Here is a 27870-nt window from a genome sequence, read left to right as displayed (position 1 = left end):
ACAGAAGTTATCCAGACACCACTACACAGAGGCAGTTTAAATACAATCTAAATTATCTCTRTATTTTTATTTGTCATCATATTTGCTCATTTCTGCAGAGTATAACGTCACAAAGACCAAAATAGAGAGAGCGGCTTGTCGCTGAGCTCACGTCAGTTAAACACAATAGGTACAAAACTAGGTGACTCTGTCTTATTTATCATACATTTTTTCAGTCATTTATATACAAAGAACTACTCTATATGGAAAAATAATAAACAAATCCCATGGGTATGTTACATGGTAAACAAAAAAGAAGAAAGAAGAGGGGTAGCAGGTGAGGTGGAACAGCTCCAAGGGCCTACTCTTGGAACTGATATATTTGTCAGGGCCCCGGGCTACCACTAACAGATCTGCAAGACCACAGGGTGTCTTGGCCTTGGTTTCAAGCTCTGGTCTTATTAGATATTTGCTCCTCCAAGCCAGAGCGGCTACAGAGCCAATCCTTGTTCTGGCACTTGCCTGTCTTAAGGGACAGCAGGAAGCTCAGAGATGATTTTGTGTAGTGTTAAAAAAATATATATAAAATTATGTGTGGCAGCTGACTTGTTCAGGTGCTAATCTTCACCAGGCTTCTCTGAAGGTAGCTAGTGCAAAAGGGTTATACTTTAAACCACTACATACATGAAGCTTCAAGAATATCCAGATCCTATGCACAATTATATGCAGTATACATTTTAAAGTAACTTTAAAAAATGCTTCCCCAAACCTGGATCATCTTCAAGCTCAATGGGACAATCCCAGAGATTTCAGGTCTCAGCCACCCAATGCAACAAACATCAGGGAGAGTCACCAATTAAGTGACACTGGGACATCATCAAGTCCTGCAAATGCAGTAAGAAGGGGGAAGGGGTTGTGCCCCATCCCTCACTTTCCTAAGAGAGAGGGGAAGTTTAAAATAAATACTGAGCACTAAAGAACTATTAATCAAAGACATGGAAGATGGAAGGAAAGCCCATTCAATCTCCAGTCCTGATTTCTGGGTGAGTTATAGGATGAGGAAAAAGTGTTTTACACCAAGCCCACAAAAAGCCTGGTAGATAGCATTTGCATGTCCATTTAAGTAGTGACAGTTTTAGGAAAAACAGCAACTAACTGCTGGCATTGCAGGGTATGTACAAACAAGGAAATCCAGGAGCAGAGAAGCTCCTGGATTTGTTGATCCTTTCCCCAACTCCCTCAGAGTTGGCACCATTTCTCCCATCCCCTTCTCCGCCCACCTCAGACACGTGAGTATGGAAAAGGACGCTGCCCAGAGTCCTCCTCACCTTCCCACACCTTATCCTCACAGCAGAGAGCAAACCTGCCCATCTTTGAGCCTGTTTCCCCCCTACTCCTGACCAGACATTCCTGGAAGGGGTGCTGAGGAAAGGAGGTGGTCTTTGCTCACAGTAGCTTGTGAGAAAATGAATGAGCATGCACAGAAATTAAGACACAAGAGGAAAGGTAAGCTCCATACAGTAAATCAGACCCCATTTCTGGCAGAGGGACTAGGGGCAACCTGGAAACACGCAGGTCTGCTGATGGCAGAGTAGGCATCAAGCAGGAGAGGAACAGTGAAACTACAGTCAAGAAGAAAGGAGCTTGATGTAACCTCTGCCCCTACAGGGAGGAATCTCACCTACGGCACTTGAGTGTATGCCCCTTGCCCCATTTTAGCCAATTTGAAACAAGCAAGAGGTATTTCTTGGTGCTTGGATAGATCTACAGAGGGATCATTTTTAATTTGGCTCTGCTAAACACCTAGGGGCCCATTCAAAGCCCCAAAAAAGCAAGGGGAAGCTTCTTTTCTCACTTCAGTGGATGCTGGCTCCAACGTTGATAGCATCACAGTGGCTGCTGGGTCTGTAAAGCATACAGCAGCAGCAACTACTGCCTGTGAAATTATAAGGGACAATTTTAACCAGCCAAGTTGTGTCAGGTTTCAAATCTGCTCCAGTTTGGCCTGGAACAACAACAGAGATAAGCAAGAGGGAGTGTGCAGTATCCCTTTCTGAATACTCCAGCCTAAGGGCAACACTTGAGCAGCTCACATGGGAAGCCAGCGATGCCGAGCCTGAGGAGGGCTATCTGCAAAAAGATGGGGATATGCTCTGGCAGTAGCAGTGGAATCCACAACTTTAAAGAGGGGCAGCTGTATTGGGGGGGGGGGGGCAGGAAACAATAAGAGAGAACATTTTATTGTTTCATATCTTCCTTCCCCCAAGAGGGACCAAAGGGTCAGAGTTGTACAAACTTAATATTGTACTTCTACCACCTATCATGACCAATCCTCAGTCTCCTTAGCAGGAGAAAGACACTCCAGGGAGGTATCTTGCTGTAGGAACACAGGGAAGATGGGAAGCTTGGACACCTGGTAATTAGAAAACCCCACACCCTAAGACAGTAATTCCACTCCCACTGAGCTTCAATGAGCATCAGCTTCAGGCAGGGAATGAGGGTGGGAGGAACAGGAGGAAATTCCTGTCCTTTGCCCCCTCATTCACTCAAGTACAGGACTGGACAATCAGGTGCTTAAGGAGTGGCAGATGTTTCTTATTAAGTATTCAAGGCATTATTGGCTACACAGAGACCAATCTCTGGTCTGGTCCTCAGGGATTCTTATCACTGCATCCTAATCCCATTTCCCAAGGATCACAGTGAAGTTAGTACCAGGGAGCTGGGGGAGCAAGCTGTGCCCACATCAACCATTCAGAAAGAGGAATACAAAGCAGTCATGTTGTCCAGTTGGAAAGAAAACATTTTTCACCACAACTCTGGGCTCTGGTAAGTCATGCTCCACAACGAGCTGGGCAGGTATGAGAGGCCACAGCCCTTCACTTCAACTAATTCCAGGCAACTGCTGTAAGAAATGGGCTGTGAGAGAGGATTTCTGGCCATTCCCCCACCTCCACACTGTTCATCGTGTCCATAGCCACAAAAGCTAATGGGAAGTGCCCACTTCTGCAATCTGCACTCTCTAGGAAGTGATATGACTTGTGTGTTTCTGCTTCAATAAATTAAAAGAAAGAAAAAAAAACAACAACAACAAAAAGAGGGAAAATTCCAGCCTGCACTGGCTGTTTCCCCTCCTAGAACTCATCATCAGAGCTCAGCAGGAGGGTCTTCTCATTGTCACGAGCACCCGAGCAGCTGTGAGAGCGTGAGATGATGTGACCACCACTGCGCCAGGGTGGGCCATGCTCCAGTGTTGACTGCTGGGTATACTGCTGGTAGGCCGGGGAGAAGTTGTGGATCGCATCTTGAACAATGTCATGAGGGTTCATAGTCTCCTTGAGGCTGCTGGAGATGCTTTTCATGGGAGCACAGCGACCTGCCGGGGTAAGATGGGGAGGGACAAGTGAAGGATACCACTGCCACGTCCCACAGCCACTAACACAGAGATAAGGAGAACAGTAAACATGCACTCCTAGGTCCTGCAGAAGTTATTGCACAGACCTCCTTAAGTGGTTGCTGAGGAAACACCATCACAAAAATGGTGAAAAGTTTTACAAGGAATGCTCCTAAGGTCCAGCCACCACTAGCCAAGTGGATCCACTTCAACAGCAAATGGGAGACACATCATGCGAATGAGACATACCCACAGCAACAACCCTCCACTATACACTACCTGGTCTGGCCTGGGGGTGCAATGAGGACAGACATGTGGGGAGGTGCTGCTGTAAAGGGATTCAGAGGACAAAAACTAAGGAAATTCTAAAAATACAGGAGAAATGGCATTTGCCATTTCCACTCACTGGAAATTAGATTGACAAGCAGTATCAAAGCATCCACAGGAAAAGATCATAAAATGGAAAAGCAGCATAAAGGAGGGAAAGGAAGGGAACAGGCAGTATTAGAGGTAGAACCTCTCAGTGGTTGGAGGGCATCATAGTGACACAGTGAAGGAAGCAGCAGTTGGAGACAGTCCCACACAGAAGTGTTGCATGCAGAGGAAGGTTGTGTGTCTTTTGGGGAGCTACTCCTCATGGCTTTTAGGGTTCCATTTCCAGCATGGGCTTCTGGCTCTGCTCTCAGTCCTGAGGATGAGCTCCCCAAACCATGAAGGCGTGCTGCTTATTTGTGGCAATTATGAAAGTGGGGGAAGGTCAGGCGAGAGAGCAAACCAGTTACTTTGAGACCTTGTGCAATTCTTTGGAGAGAGAGTTGCATACAGTCCCAATGCATAAACACTCTAATACTAGGTTATGGCACTGCCTAAGCGCCTGTTTTACAACTTACACTCCAGATACCTTAAAGCAGCTGTGTAAGGCAGTCAAGTTACAGACCTATAGGAAGGGGAATCAAGGGACAGAGCAGGTAGTTGGCAGGCTGGGAACCAGGACAGAACAGCATCCCAGTTAAAACCAACTGAGACAAACACAGAGCATGCTGCACCTACCGTACGGCCCATATGATGGAACAGCTGCATCAGGGACCAGTGGCCAAAGCAAGGGAGAGAAAAAAGGGGGAGGAGAGAAACAGAGAGAAAAAGAGAGAGAGAGAGAGAGAGAGAGAGAGAGGGAGAGGGAGGAAATAATAACTGAACAAGACCCACCACCAGAAGTTCCCCAGTTGTGCTGGCCAGCAGTTCACACTTCCATCACATACAGATGTTGCCCCCCCCAGCTGCAGCCACTGTTCTTCCAGAAACTCTGGGGCTTGCTGGGATGGAGGGACCATCTACAAGAACACTGCTCAAGGGCTGCAGTCTTCTCACAGCACAGCCCCACAGCTAGGCTCAACTGCTGCTCTCCTACCTTCCTCCCCCCCCCCCCCCCCCCACCAACAGGAAGGAAACCCTTTATCTGGAGAACACCAAATGAATTGGCACAGACTGGGCACAAGAACCCCCTTTTCCCAGAAGTAACTTCCACCTCCCTCTTCCCCAGAATAAGATTTCCGGTCCCTCTGCCCTCACAGTCATTACAAGAAGATCCTTCTCCTCCAAGCCAAATACATTGCCAAAGCACAGCCTCATCTCCCTGACCCGGAGTCAAAACAGGACCTGCTTCAGGCCCTGTCCCTTCTTCCTTCAGACTGTTGCACAATCTGGAGCGATGGAGTTCCCCTTTGGGGAGACAGGAAGGACAAGCCCACTCTACCAAAAGGAAGCGATGTCTTGCAGCCTTGAGGTCTGCAACAAGCTATCGTGGGTGGCATACTAAGGAACTGAAAAGGGAACAGTGCAATTCAGGCAAGGTTTGCAGTGCCCTTGCACAACGTGTCTGTTCAGACACCATGGAGGAGGGAATGTGATGTTTTTCCAGGCACCCAAGTTGAGAGTCATATCAGTCTGTTGGCTGCTAGAGGGACCAATCTCCACCCAGTTGCACTACCAAACAGACATGCCATCTTGTTGTGCTGGCATATTCCCTACCTTGTGCATCAAGTCTCTTGTCCGCATACACCTTGTATGTGAAGGCATGGCGCAGGGCGATGGCTGCAAAGAACATCTCCACACAAATGATGAAGTCCTGATACCCAGCAGCTACGGTGCCTTCACCCACGGACACGTTGGCAGAGTGGATTTTGGGGATGGCACCACACTTTTCCAGGATGGCCAAGAGCATCCCTGAACAGAGCAACAGGTTTATGTAAATGTGCAGAAAACATGTTTGCATACCAACTGCTAGGAACGGAAACAGCTGTCTCTGCGTATTCCTGGTTGCAAAACCATTTAACACAGAAACTACAAACAGGGCTGGCTGGGTAACTCCCATTCACACTAACCTGTACTACAGAGAAAGGAGGAATAAACTAAACAAATATGTTCAAGCAAAGAATGTTCAAATATTGACTCTTTTCTATGATCTGTGGAACCAGCTCCTGCTACAGGAAGTAATCAGGTCCAGAAGGGTAAAAAGCAGCCAAGTATTTCTGTGAGTGATCTCAGGACCTCCATTAGAGCTAGAGCAAAAACTGAGGTAACAGAGCTTTTCACTTTAAGTATAAAGTTTGAGACACACACTTGCAAGATGTTTCTCCCTGTACATAACCAGGTGGCTGAAGAATTCCAGAGAAGGCAGAGAGCATGTGACCAGATGGCTCAAGATGATAAACTAGACAGTTTATTAGTTTGCCTGTACGTAAGAAGGACGGGCCATACTCCAACAGCCTAAATTCCACCTAAGTTCCGACTCAATTAGTCTTTGAAGTGCAACTCAATAAGTCTAAGTAGGGCATTGAACAGGGAAATGCTTAGAGCCTACTAATAAGAAACACTAAGCTTATATGGAATTTAGGCTTTCTGAATATGCCTCTGTATGCATCTTGATGCTTACATATTCTTTGGCTCAGCAGTGGTTCTGTGGCAGCACAGGGTGCATTCAGCTGGTGTGACACTTCACAGGAATCACAGACGTGTGATTAAAATTTGATTTATAGAGCACTAAAAAAGTCCTAAAATTTTTCAGATGTGCCACTTCAATCAATAAAATGGCAGCATGCAGATAAGATCTTGGCAGCTTACGCTTTATGATTGCTTCAGGAATGCAAGGACTCTCCAGCCAAACAACTGATTTTGCCAGGCAGATGTGTGCATGTACATGCACGCAGAGAGATACCGAGGATCAGAGAAACAAAGATAAAAATGAGCAAAACAGAACTTTCCCAGAGAAAAGCAACCCAAGACTATAAAACCAACCAAATTAAAAAAATCCAGAAAGACAGATTAGCCATTAATTAGCAGCTGCTCCACCAACTCTAACATATGAGCCCCTGCAAAGAGACCTTTATGCCTACAAAAGGAAGGGAAAAGCAGCTCACCTTGCCAGAAGGACAGGAAGATGACAGACTTCACCATGAAGAACTTGAGGACCGGACTATAAGGGCTGAGCAGCTCACGTGTGGCAAAGTAGAAAAGGAAGAGGGCATACAGCGCCAGGCTGACAGAGATGTTGTAGATGATCGTCACGTAGAGGTAGCCACTGGTTACACTGAAGCAAGCGGATAGATGAATGCCTGGAATCTCAGGGTGATCCCATCTTTCCCCTTGCCTCTGCCACGAGTAACAAGACGCCGCTCCCTTCCTGCTTCCCGGTCCCACTCCCTCCCAAAAACTGAGGTAGAAAAAAACTGAAACCAACAGGTTTACCCCTGCCCTCTTTTCTCACATACATATTCAGCCCGTGTGTCCCACCACCTTTTCCCATGGCTCAGCATGCACACAGACAATAAGCACAGCTAGGCAGAGAAGAGGAAGCTGAGCCCTGCATGCTAGACAAACTTACTCAAAGTCACCATCCTGGTACTTGCCGAAGGCCTGAAGAATGACTGTGCTGATCGCCATGAGGGGCTTCACCACACAAAACTGCAGGGTAGCCTACAGGAATGAGAAAGGGGGAATGAGAAGGCAGGAGGTACAAAGGCCAAGCTCCCAAACAAGTATCACTGCAGGATGTCCACTGGGACAGCTTAACTGGGCAACACAATCCAGCCCCATCAAGGAGTCTAGCCCTGCCACTTGCTAGTCGATTGTTCTTGAGGACTGCAGCTCCCAACAGCAGATGGAGATTCAGAGGAAGCATGTGTGCTATCTACCTGTCCAGGACAGGAAAAAAAGCCTCTACTATATAGGTTGCTACTGGGAGCTGCTCAGCTGCTTTCTTTCAGAGCTGTTTCACAGACTGTGCTGCAACACATTTATACCTGATAACTGCATGAAAAAGTCCCACACTGTGCTATGGTACAGACACAGTAAGTTTGTGATGTACACAATAAAAAGTGATACAAAGGAAGGGAAGCAAACTCTAATCCACACTTTCCACAAAGCTAGGCAAGAAGATCCCCTGGATAAGAGGGGAACCCAGCTCTCTCAGGAGGAATTTTGACAACTGACAGCATATTAAGGCATGTCATAAACACTGTGATGTGTGTTGCCAGACAGAAGTTAGAGCTATCCTGTTGTCCCCAGTGTAATCTTTACTGAATCTCTCCAAAGGCTCCATGGAACTTGAAATCAGCTCTATCCACTCTGCCAGTAGATACTATGGGTATAAATCACTGCTCCTATCAGGATTCCTTCTCTCTCAAAGCATTCCCAGGCTCCATCTATCTGGAGAAAAGAGAAGCCAAATTTCAATGTCCTAAGAGAGCAAAAGTTTGCGAGCCTAAAAATGCYACCCTTGTCTCCCTGAAGGGGGCTGAAAGAGCCTGGCCAGGTGCTGACCTGCATGCATGTGGGGAGGGCTGTGTATGGAAAGAAGACAGAGAGGAATAACTGCTTTGGATACGATGCAATTTGTTAGTGGTCATAAGACTTCAAGGAGATTAAAAACCCCAGCACAGGCCAGTTAGTGAGTCACTGTAAAGATGTGAACTGGAAAAGGTCAAGCTAATTGGTAAACAACTCTGTCCTCTGAGCTTCCCCTCCTTCCAATCTGGGGATGGTTTAACCATTTCCCTGCAAGCCAAACCACCGTGTTTTATTTTTAGTCTCTTCCCCAGAAGAAAATGCTAAGGCATACAGGAAGCACATGGATGGTGTATGACCCATCTGTGACGGTCACCAGACACAGACCCAGCAAAGAACCTCAGAGTGAGACATCTTTGAGAAAACAAGCAGTCCTGATTTTACACCACAGCAGCCACCATGCTACCTGACTGCCAGAGGACTGCAGGCAACACAGGCAGACTGATTGACCCCCAGTAGGCACCTGCCTGAGAACAGCTCAGGGCTGGGAGAAGGGGTGCAGGGGTGGTGAGGATGGAAAGAAGGAATGGTTGTAACACGCAGACTCCTTCAGGATGCAAGGGGCTGGAAAGAGCAGAAGACTGGGGCAGTGGTGGTGCAAGGCAGCTGCACTACTGAAAATGTTGAGAATAGGAATGAAATGAGCAAGGTGCCCTTTTCAGCAGGTTCCTCTTCCTGATCATCACAATGGTGGGCACTGCACAGATCAGCACTGAGATCTATTCTGTTGCTCTTCTGCACCAAACTACTTGGGAATTTGCTTTTCAAGTTCCCACTCGCCAATCCTGGATTCTAGAAGTACCAGAAAGCGAGTCTGGTGTCAAAGATTTCTCACCAAGGCAATATGAAAGCTTGAGCCAAGAAGGACAGTAGCTACATATCCCTTTGCAAAACATCTGCCTCACAGCCTCCACAGCAGAATTAGCAGTTTGCAAAGGGCAGGCCAGACTAGAACTGCTGTTGGGCCCCAGCAAAGCAAAAGTAAAATATCCAGTTAAGTCAGAGTTACTAAATGAGCTAAGGATTTGTGGAAGTCAGCAGAATCCCCCAGAAAAAGTGTTTCTAGTCTTCACTGTTGTGAAAACTTTTGCAAACACAGCCAAGCGCAACCAGTATAAAGATATTTGCCAGAGGCTCTGGGACATCTGAAACAAAAGGTCTAAGGCAAATTATTTCTCCAGCACTTGTTCACCTTGATGGGGTGTTATGTCTACTTATGACATTTTTAAAAGGTCAGTATTAAAATTAGGATCTCGAGGAATAGCTACTGCTAATGGAATCAAATATGGGGCATATGAATGAAGCCCAAAAGAAAAAGGAGAAGCAGTATACTGGGAGTCGCTTCAGAAATAAAGTATCAGGGAAGAAAAATGGAAAGCCATGAGGACCAGAATTTGGGACAGAAACAAATAGAAGAGAGAAAAGAAAGATGCGGTCCTTTGAAAAAGGCCAATTATTCCATACAGTTTAACACTGGATATTACAATGAGGCTGCACTGTACCCTTGACATTCCTGCATATTCCAAAAGACAGGAGATGAGGCATGATGTGGAAGAGAAGGCAGAGCAGATATGTAGAGCCAATGACTGGAAATACAGTGAACTGAGCCTTTTCAAAGGGCCAGACCTGCTCTACGCTGTCTCCAAAGAAACCTCACTTTTCATTTCAGCAAGCGAGCAAAACCTCATAACTCACCTGCTATTTCATGGCAACCAGAGGTCACAACTACTTGAACTCCTGGGGTGAAAAGACTAGGGCTGCACTGGGGTTTAGATCTCTCTCCTTCCCTCCCCCTCAACATACCCAATGCCGCACAGACACACACACGGTGAGCAATATTCGGTTCCTCCTACAAAACRTTGTGTCATGCTTACTCTCCACCCCCTCCTCAACTCCTAACCACAACAGCAGCACTGGGAATTCAGGAGGCTGTTACACAACTGGGGCGTCTGCAACAAATACAGGCATCAGTTTCTTAAACTTGAGACCTCTGTATTCCTGAAAGGGAAGAGGAAACCAGAGTCTCTTCCCAGACTGAATGTCAGACTCAGGAGAGAAATTGGGCCTATTGCTAGGCCCTTCTGCTTTGGGAGCAAGTAGAAAATGTTAAGACCATAAAAAAAAGTTCTCTCTTGCCAGTCCATGGGCTGCTCTCAAAGCAATACTATAAACCTGCTCAAAGCAGTACTCTTCTCAAGAGTTCAGCAGAAAAAGACACCATTGTCACCTCCCCAGCACACCTCATTTCTGGAGGATAGCAGAGTTCCTTCAGCCCATACCTGTTTGCAGAATCTCAGGAATCCAATAGAATAGGTCTTTCCCCACAGGCAGCAAGTCCCATATACACAGCTGGACCTGAAAGAGCCAATGCAAGATGACCACGTTCAGAGACAAGATTTGGGCTAGAGTGCAAGACTCCTACCCTAGCTTGTCTACCTCTCCATAACAAAGTCACAGGATTCTTGCTTCCTCCAGCCATGATTACAGTCACAGTCTCTTTTAAACACACATTTAAAATAACATCCGGATGCATACTCCAAACTCTTTTTTTTTTTTTTTTTAACTGACTAGCATAGAGAGAAACATCAATCCTGGAGGAAGCACATACAACCAACATTCATTGAAGACAGAAAAGATTTAAAGGAGGAGGAGAAGGGAAGAGGAAAAGAAACAAAGGAGAAGGCAGGTGTCCAGAAAAGCTGTGAATCAGTCCAGCTTGCCTAAGAGGATGCGATCAGTCCAATCTGTCTCAGAGTAGCATATTGGTAAATCATCACTAGCCATCTTGCCCAGTTCCAGCAGACATTTGCCACCTGACACAGTTTTTAGAGGCAGGGATAGAGGTATTGTAGATGGGCACAGAAGGATGAGAGTCACACTGCAAGAAGGATAAATACTCACTCAATTGGCTTCCCTCTGATCTCAGACATGATGGAGCTCTCCCCTCCCAGGTACTCATAGCATAGGCTGAGAAAGTTGTATATTACAAAGGCTGCAAAGACATCAAACAGAGCAAAACGACAATCAACTTCAAAACAGGTGGAAGGATCCAGAGTGCAGGCAACAGACCAAACATCAGCAGGGCCTGCTTATGCAGCCTTTTTCCTTCCAAAGCACTCCAGATTGTTCTCACTCCRTTTATCTTTCTACCTCAGCATTTACAAGACTATCTGAAGTGGAGTTTGGCCAAGGTCCAGGCTAATTCCACTATTCACGCCAAAAGCATCACAGGACCATTTTCAACTGTGGTCCGTCTCTGTTTTACTTGGCATCTGTAAGATGCCATTCTTTATAGAGCTCCTGTACATTATTCCAGGACATTAAACTGGTACTAACTTAGATGAAAAAAGTTCTCTTTGATCTGTCAACCATATCTTAGTGCTCCTGCACCTCTCTGAGGCAAYGAGCACAGAATCTTCCTGAAGTGATGGGTCTGCAGACTTAAGACTTGGAGAAACAGAGGGGTTTTGCCAACCACAGAAGCACTGTTTTTATGTGTGGTGGTGATTATGGAAAAACAGGCCCTGTGTTTCATTTCCTCAGAAAGATGAAAGTTCCTGCATACTGAATAGCCTTCTCCTTGGGCTACCTCTGTTCTGCCTTCCACAGCAACTTGGTACAGATGAGGAAGAGCCTTCGCAGACTGACCRCTAATATTCTCCCCTATTTAAATTCTGTTCAAGGCTCAGTTTTGCTGATACATATGTAGTGAGGTAAAGACACTGTGAGGAGGGCTCTTATCATAACTATAGACACATTTCCTTTTCAAGACACCCAAACCCACTTAATTGTGCACAGAGTTAGCATGTATGTGCCTTGTCTGTCACACTCTTGGCTTGTTATACTTGTTGTTGGACCCTGATATAGCTGTGAGATTTCTAGGGCAAGGACTGTACTCCTAAGTTTCCACACACAGCCCTGAGGCAAGGTGATGGATTAGGTGACCCCCTGAGGTCTCTTCCAACTTTATTTTCCATGATAGTCGATAGCTGGACATTCCCTGGAATGTCACTACCCAAATCCTGGTTTTGCTCCCTGGCATTGCCATGATACGAAGGCATGATAACTTGAGGTGGAAACATAAGTCTCAAGGAATTCTGAAATAAGAAAAAAAGATTAATGTACAGTACTGAAAAGCTGACCTCACCAAGGAGCTAGTTATTAGACCTGAGGTCAATTTTCCCACGTGGATGAAGTATCGCAGTCAGAGACAGACACCAACTTTAATTTGCTCTACAAGCATCCAAACTATGCCCTAGAAAAGAGGTACTCAACACTCCCCAAAACGCTCACAGTCTTGTAACATCATATTAATGGCTTCTGGACRTGCCTAACTGGCAAGAATGCTACAGCACATAAAAGACTGTAGTATATCTGCTTTTATTTATGTAATTGGGATATTGTTATTCTGCCTGTAATCCTTGTTATTGAACAGAGTTAAGTATGTTCACACTACATGATTCTGTGAAAGCCTTAATTAGGAAACACCAAACATGGAAAACTTATTTAAATAACTCTGGTAACCTCTTTTGCCTGCAGTTTTCCTGCAAGCTCTTTTAATTTAGCTGGTAGCTCCCAGCACCCAGAGGCAGAAAAGCTGAGCTTTTCCTAATATCCTCCAGTGACCCCTGCCCTCTGATGTGGTCATGACAATACCAGCTGCCCATTCCACAAGCACTAGGGAAGAGATGACATCAGAGAAAGAAAACAAACAAAAAAATCAAATGGGGGGGACGGGGGGGGACGGGGACACATCTGTCCCTACATCTCCAAAAGAAATGAGTGCAAATTATCAAAGTTAACTGCAYCAGCACAGCAGCTCTTCTCCTCCCATTCCTGATCCACATTCATCAGATATGCTCATGATGTCAACGTAACAAAAAAAAAATCTACTTGTGTCAGTTACTGGCACCCAGGCTTGTACAGAAACAAAGTCATGTGAAAGAGCAGCACCAAAACATGCACCTCCTAATACACACCATGAAATGCAGCCCATAACTGGCCCAACACAACTTTCAAATTTATTAGAAGGGTGTTCTCCCCATACTCTCTAATGGAGCTCCCCCCACTTCCCAACCTGAAATCTTCCCAAAAAAGAAATAATAGGATGGCTGGCAAGGGAGAAAAGAACAAAAAGGCTGCTTTAAAATGATCCCCAGAAAAAGCAAGGGAGAGAATCTGCTAATCAAAGGTACTTTCACCTCCACCTGTAGTCTTTTTGCACAGCACGCATGCTGAGGAAGCTGGTGAACTTCAGCCTCCAGAGCAGACGTGCTGATGTTTGCAAACTCCCTGAGCAAGGCAGAGGGATAATAGCTGTTGCTAGGAGATGAGTTTCACAGAGCAGCAGGCTTCCTGCTAGACCTACACACACGCACAGGGTGGGAAGGGAGGGAAAAAAAAACAGGCCCAGACAAAGATGCCTTCTGAATCACACGTGCGTGCGTGCCATCTGCTGCTGCATCTCAAAGTATTGTCATGGATGTGAAGAAGGGCCTGCTGGTCCCTTGAGCAGATTAACTTGTTCACATACGCAGGGGCACCTCTCTGCAATGCAGATCTCACTGAAACAACTGCACAAACAAGACAATTTAATGAGGATGTGTGTGAGAAACTGCCCTCACAATATACTGCCAGAGTGCAGTCTCTCCTGCTGAGTGGCTGGAAGGCTCCTTTCTGGATGACATCAAAAGTGAAGTTTCARTAGTGTTTACCAGAGAGTAACTGTTTCTCTCATACAAAATGTTAGTGGTATCCTCTCTGGCAGATAACCAAAAGAAGCAACCAGTAACTCATCCTGAACACAGCACCCTCAATCCTGCAGGATTCCAAAGCACTCTATACATCACCAACACTAACACATGGTGGCCATGCTGTGCTGCGCCATCATGCAAGTGGCCACAGGATGGGATCAGAAGAATACTTAACTAACAAACTGCATTGGGAAAACATGGGACAGAGAAAGCATCTGGCTACTAAGTAAGTGCTGTTCAAAGAGCCAGGAGCTAACCAATACCTTGCTTTCAACATCCAGGCAGAATCCCATTTTTTGGCTTTATACCTTCCTGAAGCAAAGGACCCAAGAAAATCATAAGTTTTGTTTCCAGAGAGCATAGAAGTGGAGGCTCAACATATCCTGTCATACTCAGAGGTCATCAAGAGAGAAGGGGTCATTTTTCAGTCTCTGAGAAAGCCACAGTCAACCATACATCAATACTTCATTTCAGTGGATGACAGAGAGGCTTTTGCCATGTTCCCAACCAGGGGCAAAACGTCTCTCACTGTCTCATGGTAGAGAGCTCCCACCTCCTCCACCCTCTGTCTGACCCCTCCTTACCTTCATAGCAGTCCCGTACTGTGCCAAAGTAAACATAGTACTGGTCATTGGTGAAGAACAGRAGACTGAGCCATGAGTCAAAGGCGTAAATGGGCACAATGAAGAGGATTCGAACAATATAGCGCTGTTCATTTGGGCAGCTATAGCAGCGGAGGTGCATGTAGATCTGAGAAGAAGGAAAAAGGAAGATCAAGATCAGTGGTATATTGAGCAGAGAGGACATAGTGGGACTGGAAAGTCAACACGACTAGGAAAAACAAACTCATCACTAAATCATCTCTTGATTGCCTCCTGAAGCCCCAAGGTGATAAGCATTAAATCCCACTGTTATCTTATGGCATCCATATAGCATTCCTTAGTTTGCAGGGAGAGAGAAAGTGGAAGAGAAGGAAGTGGAGGCATTTCTAACCCAGGTTCTCATAGGTAGTTAATTTACTGTCATTATCATCACTTTCCTCATATTCTCCTGTTCATTCTCTTTTTCCTAACATCAGTCCCAAATTTCTACTATGCTGTTTCAAGTATCTAAGATCCCCAACACCTCAGGCTCTTTTTCTCTTAATGGTGAAGGAGTATACAGTGAACATGCACGTTAGTGCAAACACTCCCCAGGCAGTTTTAGACACTTTCTAGACTTTCACGTGAACCAACCTAGAAGAGATCCTCAGTATTTCCAAGAGCTGAGAAGCCAAAGCCTCTCTCTGCTCAAAAACAAAAATGGCCACGCTCCACGTCTGTGATATCCCAGCCCTGAAGCATCAGCCATTCGGAAAGCACCAAGCACATGCACTGGACTGTGCTCAAAGGAACCATGCCGCCACAAAGGTTGTTTTGTCCAACTGTCTGCGCACATGCCAAGCCCCCTAAGTCACTGGCTGAGGGGAGCACAGTGTCCCCACCTACCCCTCCCACCATTCCGAGTTTGTTATCCATTACTAAATCCCACACCTAAGATGCTTTTTAACAGAATATCCACCTCCTGGGAAAGTTATTTACCACAAGCATACCCTGAAGATGAGCACCACTCCTGTTAATGGCCTAACGATGCCGTGACAGCTTTGGTTCGAGTTGCAGATACTCTCTATCGGCCACCAAGCCAGCAGAGCAGAGGGCACATTCTTCAGGGGCAAAGCCTCCTGAGAGCACCCTAATCAAGGCTTTTGCCTGGAATTAATAACACCTAGTTTATTACATATGTGTCTCATGGCTGACTGATTTTGCTGTCTGAAGCAGCACAAGCACTGTTTGAAGCTTCACCCTGCATTTGGAGTGCTGTGTAGATTCTCTGGGGTCTAACAAAGCACACGGTGGTGCTCTCACCTTTTCCTACTAAAGGAGGGGGGCTGTCTCTACTCAGCTCCCTGTTCTTCATCTCTCCCTGCCTCTTGGCCAGGTTTGTTCAAAATCAAGTAAATGGCTCAAAACATTTGTCTCCTTTCCCTAACACAAGAGGAACTCACAAAAACCTCATTTCATGAGGAAAACAGATCAAAATAAACTAATAAAACTTAACAATATTTTTTTCCTTGTGACAATCCCAGTGACACACCCCACTCAGCACAGGGATAGTTGACACCAGAGTTCGTTGACTCCAAGCTTTCCTCTTAGGATGTCACACAAGCCCTGCAATCCACATGCCTAAGAGAGCACTTTAGACAAGAACTGCTGCCTTTTAACAGGACTACAGCATGTTTCAATCAACACTGCCTCTCTAGTACCGAACCCCACTGGTTTCTTCAGAGAAAGGCATTAATGCCTAACTGCGCAACGCTATACTGCAGAGGAAGGATTTCTTCCTATCCACAGTAGGTAATCAATTTGTGCTCTGAAACTGGAGGATCGATGACACTTGTAATTGTTACCCAAGCTGGTATAACTGCAGGTGTCACTCTTATTCATCAGTGACTAATTCACTTTTGAACTTCACTGGCCCCTGTACTCCACCAAAAGGTTGTAGTCTTCTCAGTCCTAGTCACCACTCTGGAATCTATTGACCCACAGGCACAAAACACAGGTTGATAAATAACAGGGCTTGCATTTCCCCACTGTGTTTTTCAGTTCACATGACAACTGCATGAGAGAGAGAGGCACAGAACAGGATGCAGGGTTTGACTTGTTCTGGCTTCCAGGACACCTGCCCCAGAAAGAGGGGAGGGGAGAAAAATTAAAATAAAACATTTCCTGCTACTCCTTTCCRCAGCAGAGTTCAGCCTGTGGAATCCACTGGCACAAAAGATCAAAGGAGGTATGTCAAACAACAGATGACCACGATCATTTAGTGAACAGCTGACACAACAACAAAACAGCAAGATACAACAAGACCTGGGAAAAAATGGCTTGAGATAAAGCACCTTTCTACAAACACTCAAGAGATGGCCATATGTTTTACACCTGCTGGCTTTAAAGATTTTGCTTCCTCTCCAGTTAGACTAAGAAACTTGTCTGAACCCAGGTAGAAAAAGGCCTTCAGTAAAATGTTGCCACCCTGATCAGCACAGATGATATACGAGACCCCAGAGAAGAGGTTCTGGTACCACTCCAGAGTCTGCAAATCTCCATCTCATACTGCTGTGTCTGGCAAAAATACRCCAGGGTATTATCCATATTCTTCCATGTGGGGAAAGGTGGAGGATGGGAAATAAAGTTACATGGTTTTACCTGATGGCAGGTGATGAGCAAAGCTGTCCACACGAAGAAACCTGAGATGGCCTGAGCAGCAGTGGTCATGAGGAATATTGGCTGCTCCACAGCTGTGGGTCTGCCATCCTCTGGCATCCAGGAGAAGCTGGGAGCCACAGCTGGAGTGGTGGCAGTGGACCCCAGCCTGGGGGCTGCTGTGATGTCAGTCATCACTATCATGGTGCCTTTTGGTGTGAGATTCCACCCAGGATTGCTGAAAGAACACCCAAAAGCCAAAACCTGGTGAGGAAGAGAAGCAAAAAAGGATTGAAATCAGCTGAAAGGACTCAAGTGCTTAAGAGTAACATGTCTTTCACCTGACTGTTCAAGTGCTTTATGTACAGAAGCTGGATAAGTCTGCCACTGCCACCCCCTGTGGTACAACTGATGATATGGTACTCAGGAACCTCTTTACCATTCACAACACAGCCTCCCTGAGATCGTGAAACATTGACATCACCATTGTCAGCACCCTTCTGCAATAAAAGCATTTAAGGACAAGAAGAATACTGCATGCACCAGAGATCAGGGGAAGTATCTAAATCATCCATACTGGAAGAAGGCCAGCACACCTGAGCTAACAACTCTACTCTCCACAAAAGCACTTGCTATTCTTCTATGTCCTGAAAAACCAGAGTCTTAGTCTTACAGTTTCAGCTGAAAGACAGCAGAAAATCCAGTTCAAGGATGGACTTGAAGAGCCAAACATCCACTGTTAGCACTGACCAGAGTAGGGCAGTACCAAAAGGGACATGCATAACAGAGTGTCATCGTGCAGCAAGGAAGAAAGCAAAACACTCTTATTCCTCCAGTAAGCAATCCTTGTCTCTCCTATTGTGCCACTCTGAAAACTGTACTCAGCCCAAAGTGCCTTCATTGGGAGGATATGTGCTGAAAGCTCTCGATGACAGAAAGGAGATCAGGAAAATGATGCTTTCCCCAAACACCTCATGACATCATAAACTTAGCCAGCCTCTCATTAATTCTACTAGCTTAGCATTGTTTTCTACATGAGGTGAACTTAACTAAATTTAAATGTTTGGCTTTTAAAAGCCAGCTGACCCATGAAAACACACCCAGAACACAAAGATACACAAGATTTCAGTACAGAGTGACTCTCGGTCATTTCCTAGATGAAAAGCTATTTTCATTCAATGGAACTAAASCTTAAAGGTCCAAGATTTAAAGCCACTATCATTTTCTATTTGGTTGTAAAGAGGCTCCAGCATGACCTCTGGATTGGAGGAAGACAACGCACTAGAACCAAGATCACGAGCAGAAACTCAGTAGTTCTATGAACTAGAAGAGCTGCTTCTGATGACGTTATACTAAAGACTCTGCTATCAAGGGAAACAGCATAATATTGCTTCTTTCTCATAACCTCCTCACAGCTTTTGGTATATCCTTTTTGTAAAAGCCGAATACATAGTTCTTACACAGACCTTTTAGATCACTAGGTGGAAAGGGCTTTACAAAGGCCAACGATCCATCACTCCAATTTACAACTGCAGCAAGGAAGGACATACCTGTCATTTACTGCCAGGTCATGACAGAACATGAAAAAGAACATAAATCTGCAGATGAACTGTCCTGGCCTTGCTTCACCTGAAGTCAGAGCACAAAATGAGGAATAGCCACCCAGTAAAACCAAAGGGCCCAGAGCAAATCATTTCCATGTGCATGCTAAGATAAGGTGTGCAAATGCCCTCTCCAGTACACCCTGTTCCAAACCCCATGCTTGCCCCAGTGGCAGGCAGCAACCTGATGTTACTTATGACATGTTCCACCTCATTTCTCCTTTCTTCCAAAGAGAAAGAGAACAAATGCAAGTCATGGGAAATAACTGAGTTTGTTTAAGCAGATATTCTCTTACTACAGAGGCAGCTGCACAACTGCTATGGGCTAATTTACAAAATAATTGTCAAACTTAGCTTTTTTTTTCCTTTTCTTCCTAGTCACTCATTTTCCAAAATATTCCTGCTGAGAGTTACAGCTCTTCTAGTGCACTGAAGGGCAATTCCTTTCCAGTCCTGATTGGTGAAGGAAATAACCACTACGTTTTGAGTTTCAAAGCACATACACACAGCCTAGATACCATCTATACTGTAATGTCTATGGAAGCTGTCACAAGGTAGCAAGGCTTTTGCTATTTTGAGAAGAAAGTTCTGAAGTGACTGAATGCTCACACACAGTGCTGACAGTGCTTCCACTAGGCTGACAAAGGGCACATCTAAAATGAAATCAGAGCAGATGCACCTGTGGTTAACCTAGCTCTAAGTCCAGTCAGCTGCGATAATGCACATCCCAGTGCACTTTAGGAGCTATGCAGGAGAGGAAGCTGCTAAGCGCTTCCTTAGTTTACAGGGGAAAAGATCTCAACGGCCAGTGGCAAGAGGAACAGGACCTGGAGCTCCACTCTCAAGCTAATCAAACTGTACTAACAGCACACACCAAAATGCAACATTGATAATGTCAGCAGAACTGATGATCTGGAAGTGAAACCCTCTGCTTTTCTGCACCCCTCACTTGTAGAAGAAATTGAAACAGCAAAAAAGAATCAACAAGCATTTTGACCTGGTAAGGGTTAAGCATTCAAAGCAAGGACACTTAGTTCAAGCTGCATACATAACCTTAATACCGCCCCCTTGTGATTATATATCAACTGTCTTTAATTAAACGATTATGTATCATTTCACAGCTAATTCCCTTTAATTCACACAGTCATTGAAACTAATAATTCTTTCCAGCACTGTGTTCTGAACCAAGATATTCAACCTTTCTTGACTGGGGGTCGTCTTCTCTTCCCCCACCCCAACTCATGTCATCCATGAGCATCCCATATTCCTCAGGGTTGCCCCTGCACTACCACTTTCTGCTCCTCACCCCTCCCCAGAATGACTATGCCACCCACTTCCTTCACAGTAACGTCTCGTTCTGGCAAAGCTGGCCCTAAGCCATCCAGTCTAACTGCCCTCTGCACCTCTTACTGGTTAGACAGCTTTCGGCACCCTCATCATAGACCCCTAAGTGTCCTCCAGTGACCCTCCTCCTCCTGCTCATGCTGCTAGGGCAGCCACAAAGCTCATCCCTCCTGAGCCAGCCCAGTGTGGCCCAGGAAGGGCTGAGGGGATGAGAAGGTAGGTGCAGGGAATGTACCCCGGCCTTTAGTCTTGCTCCTCTCCTCCCTGTTGGTTCAAAGTAAGGGTTACAGTCCTCACATTGCTACCAGAGAGCAGAAAATGTTTTTTGCTGGGGGGTGAGAACAGGGGAGGAGAGACAGAAATACAGGCAGGGGAGACAAAAGGCATGAACGCTCAGTCAAACTATCACAGTGGCGGGGAGGGAGAGGACATCTGCCTTCCCTCCTACACCTAGTCTCTTGTCCTCACCTCTCAGCAATCTCCCCTTCTGCCAGTGTAGGGTCTGCGGTGTCACACAGTGAATCAGAGCTAGGAAGGATACAGGTTAAGAACAGGGGAGGGAAGCAAGGAAGAGACATTGTTTAGTTTTCAGCCTAATTCGCTCTATATTCCCATCTCTCTCTCTCTCTCGGGAAAGAGAGAAAGAGAGAGCACACACACTGGCATTACAGGAGAACAGGACTGCTTCCTCTGACAATGCCACCTGCATGAAAACCTTGTGTGAAAGTGCAGCCATGGCCAGAGGAGGGTTTTCACATGGTTTCCATGCAACCCTCCCATCTGCTACCTTCCCCATGAAGACAGTCTGAGGAGCCTGGTCCCCAGTTCGAGAACACCTGCTCTTCACATCAGAATAGTCAAGAAAAGACTGCATGAAAAGTATGAAATAAATATTTACCAACAAAACAGATGACAAATTAAGCAACAGTAAAACACTAAGATATATACAGGCCACCAAAACATACAGTTCATTTATCAGTCGTAAGCATCAGCTTGAAGCTTGTTCTCCTTCATAGTGAAGCATGAAGGAATACTGTACTMCTGATTCTTCAAAATTAACATATACCTTCCAGACCAATTATCCCTTCTAATTTCCTGCGTTGCGTACACCATTATGAAAATGACAGGAGTACAAGCAGTGCACAAAATTATTATGAGGCACTACTGTATGCAAGAATCTGAAGTTGTAACAAATATTCCATACTGTATTTAAGAAATAAATAATAGCATGGCTCAGTGGAGCCTTAACTAAGTGAGTGGATTTCAGCTTATTTGCTACGACCGGCTCAGACTCTGTTGGCTCCCTTCAGAAAAGAGAGCATCATGAGGGTAGGCTTTGGCAACTCTCTTTACAGACCATATTTCCCAGATGCATCTTCCCCATTGTACAATGGGACTCAAGCCCAGCACATCATCAGAAACAGGCTTCCAGAAAAGGTGGTGCCGGGGAGTGAGTCACAGCATACATGCTGCTTTGACAAGCTACAGATTGAACAGCCTTGGTGTAAGCAGCTTCCCTCATACCTGATGCAGCAGGTGTAGGGTTTTTTCTTTTTACCTGTTTGCATTTTCAGGACTCCTCATGACCTACAGTCTCCTAATCGGCTCACACACTGTAAAGAAGCTGGCCACCTACCTCCATCACACCAGGCCAGTGCCCCTAACACATACCTTCCCTACCTCCTCTCATATCCAGGGAAAAGGTCCTTACCAACATTCAAAAAGCTGTCTCCTACCCTCCTCTGAGTCTTCCTTTCCTCACCTTTGCTACTACAGCTATGCAACAGCTTGCCAATGGTTAAGGCTGCTGGCTGTACTCTCTCTTATTGTGTACTCCTCCCAGCCGGCTATGTTTATCTCTTGTTTCTTGCACATTTTAAGCTCTTTGGGACAATCATCTTTTTATTCTCTGCCTGTACAATCCCCACTACTGTTAGACACCAACCCATGAAGAAGACACTTCACATTACAATAAGCCAAATTAGGGGCATTTAGAAATCTAAATTACTAATGCAATGCAAAATAAACTAATTTAACGTGTACATTTTGAAGAGTTCCTTACTCTTCTAGTCATACACTATTTTCTCTGTCCATCTCTTTCACCTCTACCTCACTGTTTCCATTTCAAGGGAGAGTAAAGTTACTTGCGCACTTATTTTCACTCTCTGGAATGCACTCCTAAATGTCTCAAAAGAAAGCATTTCAGCACTTCTAAATTTCACTCCTAACATTCCCATCTCCAGCTCACTACCTTGCTCCCCCCGGAGGTAACCTGCAACATAACATGTCACAAACAGGAGCAGGGGAATGTATAGCCAGGACAGGCACTAAGCTTTAGAAATGGAACACAGACACAGAAAAACGTGCCTACATAAATAAACTGGGCTTGCAGACGTGGACCTAGGTATACTTCAGCATGGTTGCAGGAAACTCAGATTAGCCATTATGATTCCTCTTCATGGGTTACACGAATTTCAGAGAGCGCTTAGGTCTGCATCAGGAATATACCTGGCAACTCCAAATGCAGAAGGCAGGGATGACTCCCGCACTCCCAAAAAGCTGTAAAGGTGTTCCTGCCTAGACCTCATTACAAGGTATACATGTTATAGCAAGACAGGACATTGTGCTGCTGCTAGAGCATTAGCTTAAACATCAATCTAGTACCAGCTTAAAATTATCTAACGGATCTTCTGAAAGCACTTTAGAAGTATTTAGGCTCTGCTTTCAATGCAAGGAGGAGGGGGGGGAAAAAAAGGCATGTGCTATTTATATCAAGACAGCTATCCTGATAAAAACCTAGAGATGCATAACACTGTCACTGAGATCCTTGACAGGGAAGGGGCACCTACCTGCATGGGGATCAGTTCTGTTAGCGTCACACTGGCATGGTGTCTGTAACTAGGACACGTCTACATCACAGGAAAACACCAGTACAGTAATTCTCTAACAGGAGATGACTGTCATTCCTGTATCTTTTGGAAACAGTGGCCTTCTGTCTCCGACATCAACATGGCAGCTTCTTCCACCAAAAATACATTCAGAACAATAAACAGAAGGGATTCTGCATGAGTGAAAACAAACAAAAAAACCTCTTCATTTTTGGCCTGTGTCAATGCATGGAAAATGTTACCACTGAGGAGAAGTTATTTTTACATTAAGATAAACAAGCATAAATTCATAAAACTCATTCCTGGTGCAACAAAAGCAGCATTAAAGGAGGGAGGGAACATTCAAGCTTGGTCCCTCAATCCCTAAGGGTACTTCTGAAGTCAGAGGTATGTATTCGATCACACAGCCTAGCAGAATCGGATGCCAGTAAGAAAGGAGTGGGCTGCCTGCTCCGAGTGAGCCCCGCTCCGTTACAAGGCAGTTGCACGCTGYTCATGACAGAGTGCTAACTTTGCCCTGTTGTCAGTAGGAAAGGAACAGTGAGTGACAATTCTGAAACAGTTCTCCGCCATCTGCAAATGCGATCTGTGTTTTTAAAATAGATCATCTCCTCTGAGGCTAAAGTATTTCATTTCTAAACTGCTGAGAGAGCAAAGAACGATACACAAAGCGATCCTGTGAAAGAGTCTTAGCAGCTAAGCTTCCTTCTGTTGTACAAGATACGATCTAAGAAAATACACACAACCTGGCAACATGTTTCTCTTGGAAAGCTACGAGGCAAGAAACTTCTCCTCCTTAAGATCTACTCCACACTTAGAGTAGTTTCAAATATCTATCATGCTTAACTTTCTTTCAGTTAAGATGCCACAAAACTATTTTCCACTCCCCTCTTAATCTTCTTCTCTCTCCAAGAATTTCTCCATAAAATCACCCTGGTTCTAAACTCAAAAGGACCGATGCTGAAGTGGCATATGGTGGATGATTAAAAGTCTGAATTTTCTGCATTTACTAGGATACAAGCAAGAGCTTCATATTAGTGAAAACAGAAGCTTTATGATTTTTGGAACATCCCCTAAACTTACAAGAAGTACAAAAATGCACAACACAAAATGATTTAAGGTTTTAGACTTCTGTTTTAACACAAGAATGCCTCAAATTGCCAACTGGGTCAGCTCCCTCCATTGTGCTAGGTACAGTGCAAATTCATAATTGATTTAAGCTCTTTTAACCCCCAAAGACACAGCACAATCAGTTGATCTGAGAAAAGGTAGGAAGGAAGGACGGAGAGAGTCAGGTCAAAATAACAACAGGATGCCACAGTGCAAGAGAGCCATTGGTGCCGCTCAAATCAGTGATAACAATGTAAGAAAATCAAATGCTTTTAAATTTATTACTTCTTAAATTGCTTTTGCTCTCAGGGGTGGCATCTAGTTTAGTTAGTTGTGAAATATAAAAAGGTCCCAATAGTGCATTCCAAATAGTGCTTTCCAAAAACACTTCCAAAACAATCTGTGAGGTAAGGGTATGGCCTGGCACCCAGCTTTCACTAGTGCAACTCATTTACATTTTGCAATTCATGATAGATAAAGCCTTTCTAACCTCAAGTCAGTGAAAGTCACCCCACATCACACACTTCATACACATTCACACATATGTAAGTCCAAACATGAGTGAGTGTATTTACATGTGAGCAATACTGTGCTCAGCTAGAAGAAGGGCACTTAACTACAAGATTTGCACAAACATGAAGCAATTAAATGGCAGCTGTCTGGAGCCACTGCACTTCATATCAACTTACTGCATAATTTCTCTCTCTGCACAGCAAATTCAGACCCAAAAGCAGTTCTTCACAATGTTATTTCTCCAGAGGAGCATTAGTCTGAATATTGAAGAGATTTCATCCAGTTAACATTTTCAAGCAGCTGTCAGTACACACAGTAAAACAAGAGAAAAATCACTGGGACATAAAAACAATGACTTGAGCATGAGAGGAGCAGGAAGACTATTAGCTCAGAAGAGGAAACGTAGAGGAGTAAGGGATCTAGGACCAAACCGCAGGTAAAAGCACACACCCACTAAGCCATATTCGAGGGATGATCTGATGCCTACGCACACATAACAGCATACTGTACACACAAACAATTTAACCTGCAACAAGGCCATTCAACTTCTGTTCTCATTTCAAGGAAATTAAACTCTGAGAATACCACAAAAATCTTATCTACTTCCAACTTGCCCAGCAGACTTCTCCTCACCCCTTTTGCTAACCAACACAGTCATATCAGAAGAGAGATGCTTTCCACACCCTTTTAAAAACTCAGTATCAACAATAAAACCCTTTTACCCTGAGCCGTGCACTCTTCTTTCCAGAGTTTTTTTTCTGCTCTATTAATTTCTGTTGTCTCTTTGTTCTCACACAGCCCTCCTCCCCCCATCCTCCACCTCTTTTCTTCTTTTTGGTGGACTGACCCACATTGTAATAGGTCAATATCCAGCATCCAGTCCCTTTTTTTGGAAAGGGGCAGGAAAAAGAGGGAAAAGGGAGGGAGGTGAAGAGAAGGAATGTCCCCCAAACTTCCAACCTCTCCTGTGAGAACAGAATCAAATACACTTGGGCCATGCACTGTGTTCCTTTCCCATATTCCCAGCAGCTGCACACAACATGAACCAGTCAAGCCCACTGCTCCCAGGGTAGAAACACAGGAAGGCTACCAAGATGTTCTGCAAGGGGCAGAGGAGAAAGAGCCAACAAGAAGACGGATGTGTCTCATAAGCACTTGTGTAAAGCATGACAGAGGAAGTTTGTATTTAATTTTCCAAATTCTCAGGAACAAAGTTGAGTCAGAACTTATTCCATCACCACTCACATTTATCCTTCCCTATTTCTGAGTGCAGAGACAGAGGAGACAAAAGTTTAAAAGTTGTCATGGGTATAAAGTTACTCTAAGAAGCAGCAGAAGTCAAAGTATGCAGCAAGATCAAAAGGCATTGGACTTGTGGAGGTCACACATGAAGTTAGTCACTGGGCTCTTTTCACATCAGAGCATACATTTCCACCCAACACCACACAGAACCTATCAGATCAGATGCAAATATAAATTTAGCAAGCAAGCATGTCAGAAGAAGCCAGACATCTTATCACAAGCCTAGGCAATCATGCAGTGATACATATGAGGGAGACAGCACATCTGACTTCTCCAGCAATGATTCTCTGATGCAAATATACAGCAGTGATGAGCACTACAAAAGTAAAAAACAGATTCTCAACATAGCATGCAAAATCTAAAAAGCTATTACTCACCATAAAGCCATTCTGTTATTGCTAAAATAACATCTGATCTGTTTTGTACTCAGGAAATAAGACACACACATCCTCTTGTTAATTCCCAGAATCACTGGGTCTTAATTTCATTACTCCTGTTCGATACTGCCTCCTCCAACACTATTCTCGTCCTTGGTTACTCCATCAAGAAAAATAAAGATCCAACAGATGTAGACTTCTAGAAGCAGAATTAGGAGCTTTGTATTCCTGGACTCCTGCAAGGAGAGAGGTTCTTCCCACAAAAAATGCCAAGCCCTAGCTGCATCAGCATTACACTTTTTCTAGTTAAAGAATGAACCCAGATACAGCACTGCCTTTAATTAAAGGTTACCTCTGGAAGCACAGAGGCAGCAAGCGATTCTTGGAGAAGGAAACCATTCTCACTCTTGCTGGCTAAAGCACAGCAACTATAGACAATACCACTGGGAAAAGCCTTATGCCTCTTCTGAAGGAGTTACACCATGAGTGGCTAAAAACAGCTTACCTTTTCCTGCCTCAGCACTGAAGACCAGAGGTTTGCAGAGAAGTTGCAAATACCAATAGAAGCTGGCAGACGCCAACAGTTACTAAAACACAGTTCAAAGTGATTCTGAAATCCGCCCTCCCCATCCCGGACATCAGTAACACCAATGCCTTTGTTCTATACAGAGTGGGGCACACCAAGTATACACCTGAGAGGCTGAGTAAGGGAATGCATTAAAAAAGAAAAAGAAAGACAAAACTTCAACCCAATTTTTTCAAGCACTGTAACATTAAATTACCCTGTTGGATGAAGCTGCCTAAAAAGGAATTTATGTGAATAACTTTAGCTCAAAACTCTGCTGTCATATCAGTACCCTCACACAGACATTGGGACAGGGGAAAGTCTCACAGTCAGGAAAGCCTGGAGAGGGAAATGGGTCACTCCAAGCCCCCATAGGGCAACGAGCTGCAAATAGCTTCAACCACTGTTAAACACCCTCTCCTACCAAAACTGTCACAAACAGGCAGACAAGATGTGGTGAGCCATGAAGAGAAATATACTCTCTTCTAATCTATCTCATTAGGTGACTAGTTTGTCCAGGTTCGTTTCAAGTAACCTGGACAGAGGAGCCGCTGCTTACATAGAGCTCAAGCAGCAGCAATCTGTGCTGGAGATGAAAAAACAACCGCAGGCTCCCAAGCAATCAACTCAGCAGCCTCCAATAGCATCAATGTCATGTTTTTAAAACCTTGGGAGGGAAGAATGGGCAGGCAAAGTCAGCTTTGAGGATATTATTTCATCTCATCCCCTTCTCAAAGCTTCACTGCTGCACTAGATAACATGCTGCAGTCATTTTCGTTGCTGAACCTCAGAGACCTTCCCCCCTCCCCCCCTTTGCAACAGATTTGATCAGAGGCCAAACGTACAACATACCCAGGCAAAGAGGAACAGCTTTAGTTTGGAAACAAAAAGCTGAGACATTGACACCATCTCTCTGTGTTCTTGGTGACTCTCCATGATACAACATCCTCAACTGGCTGATCCTTT

General features: G+C 44.9%; 1 protein-coding gene across 3 annotated transcripts; it reads right to left on the bottom strand.

The window, feature by feature from the left end:
• Positions 1-41: 41 nt before the first annotated feature.
• On the bottom strand, positions 42-27870 carry TMEM184B (transmembrane protein 184B). 3 transcript variants are annotated; one of them, XM_026072558.1, is made up of 10 exons: positions 22999-23193; positions 20618-20677; positions 17208-17468; positions 14550-14715; positions 11114-11204; positions 10492-10567; positions 7251-7342; positions 6787-6956; positions 5399-5593; positions 42-3352 (listed from the first exon to the last, which is right to left on the bottom strand). In XM_026072558.1, exons 3-10 carry the CDS (start codon positions 17406-17408, stop codon positions 3111-3113), a joined length of 1233 nt encoding a protein of 410 aa, XP_025928343.1. In that variant the 5' UTR covers positions 17409-17468; positions 20618-20677; positions 22999-23193; the 3' UTR covers positions 42-3110. The 3 variants fall into 3 exon arrangements, with proteins under 3 accessions (XP_025928343.1, XP_025928341.1, XP_025928342.1); XM_026072556.1 differs by lacking the exons at positions 20618-20677; positions 22999-23193 and adding an exon at positions 27757-27870; XM_026072557.1 differs by lacking the exon at positions 20618-20677.

Source organism: Apteryx rowi, unplaced genomic scaffold (genome assembly GCF_003343035.1).
Source record: "Apteryx rowi isolate R43461 unplaced genomic scaffold, aptRow1 scaffold_343, whole genome shotgun sequence".
NCBI lineage: Eukaryota > Metazoa > Chordata > Aves > Apterygiformes > Apterygidae > Apteryx > Apteryx rowi.
Note: the sequence above shows the minus strand (reverse complement) of the source record. Positions and strands in the feature narration are given on the sequence as shown.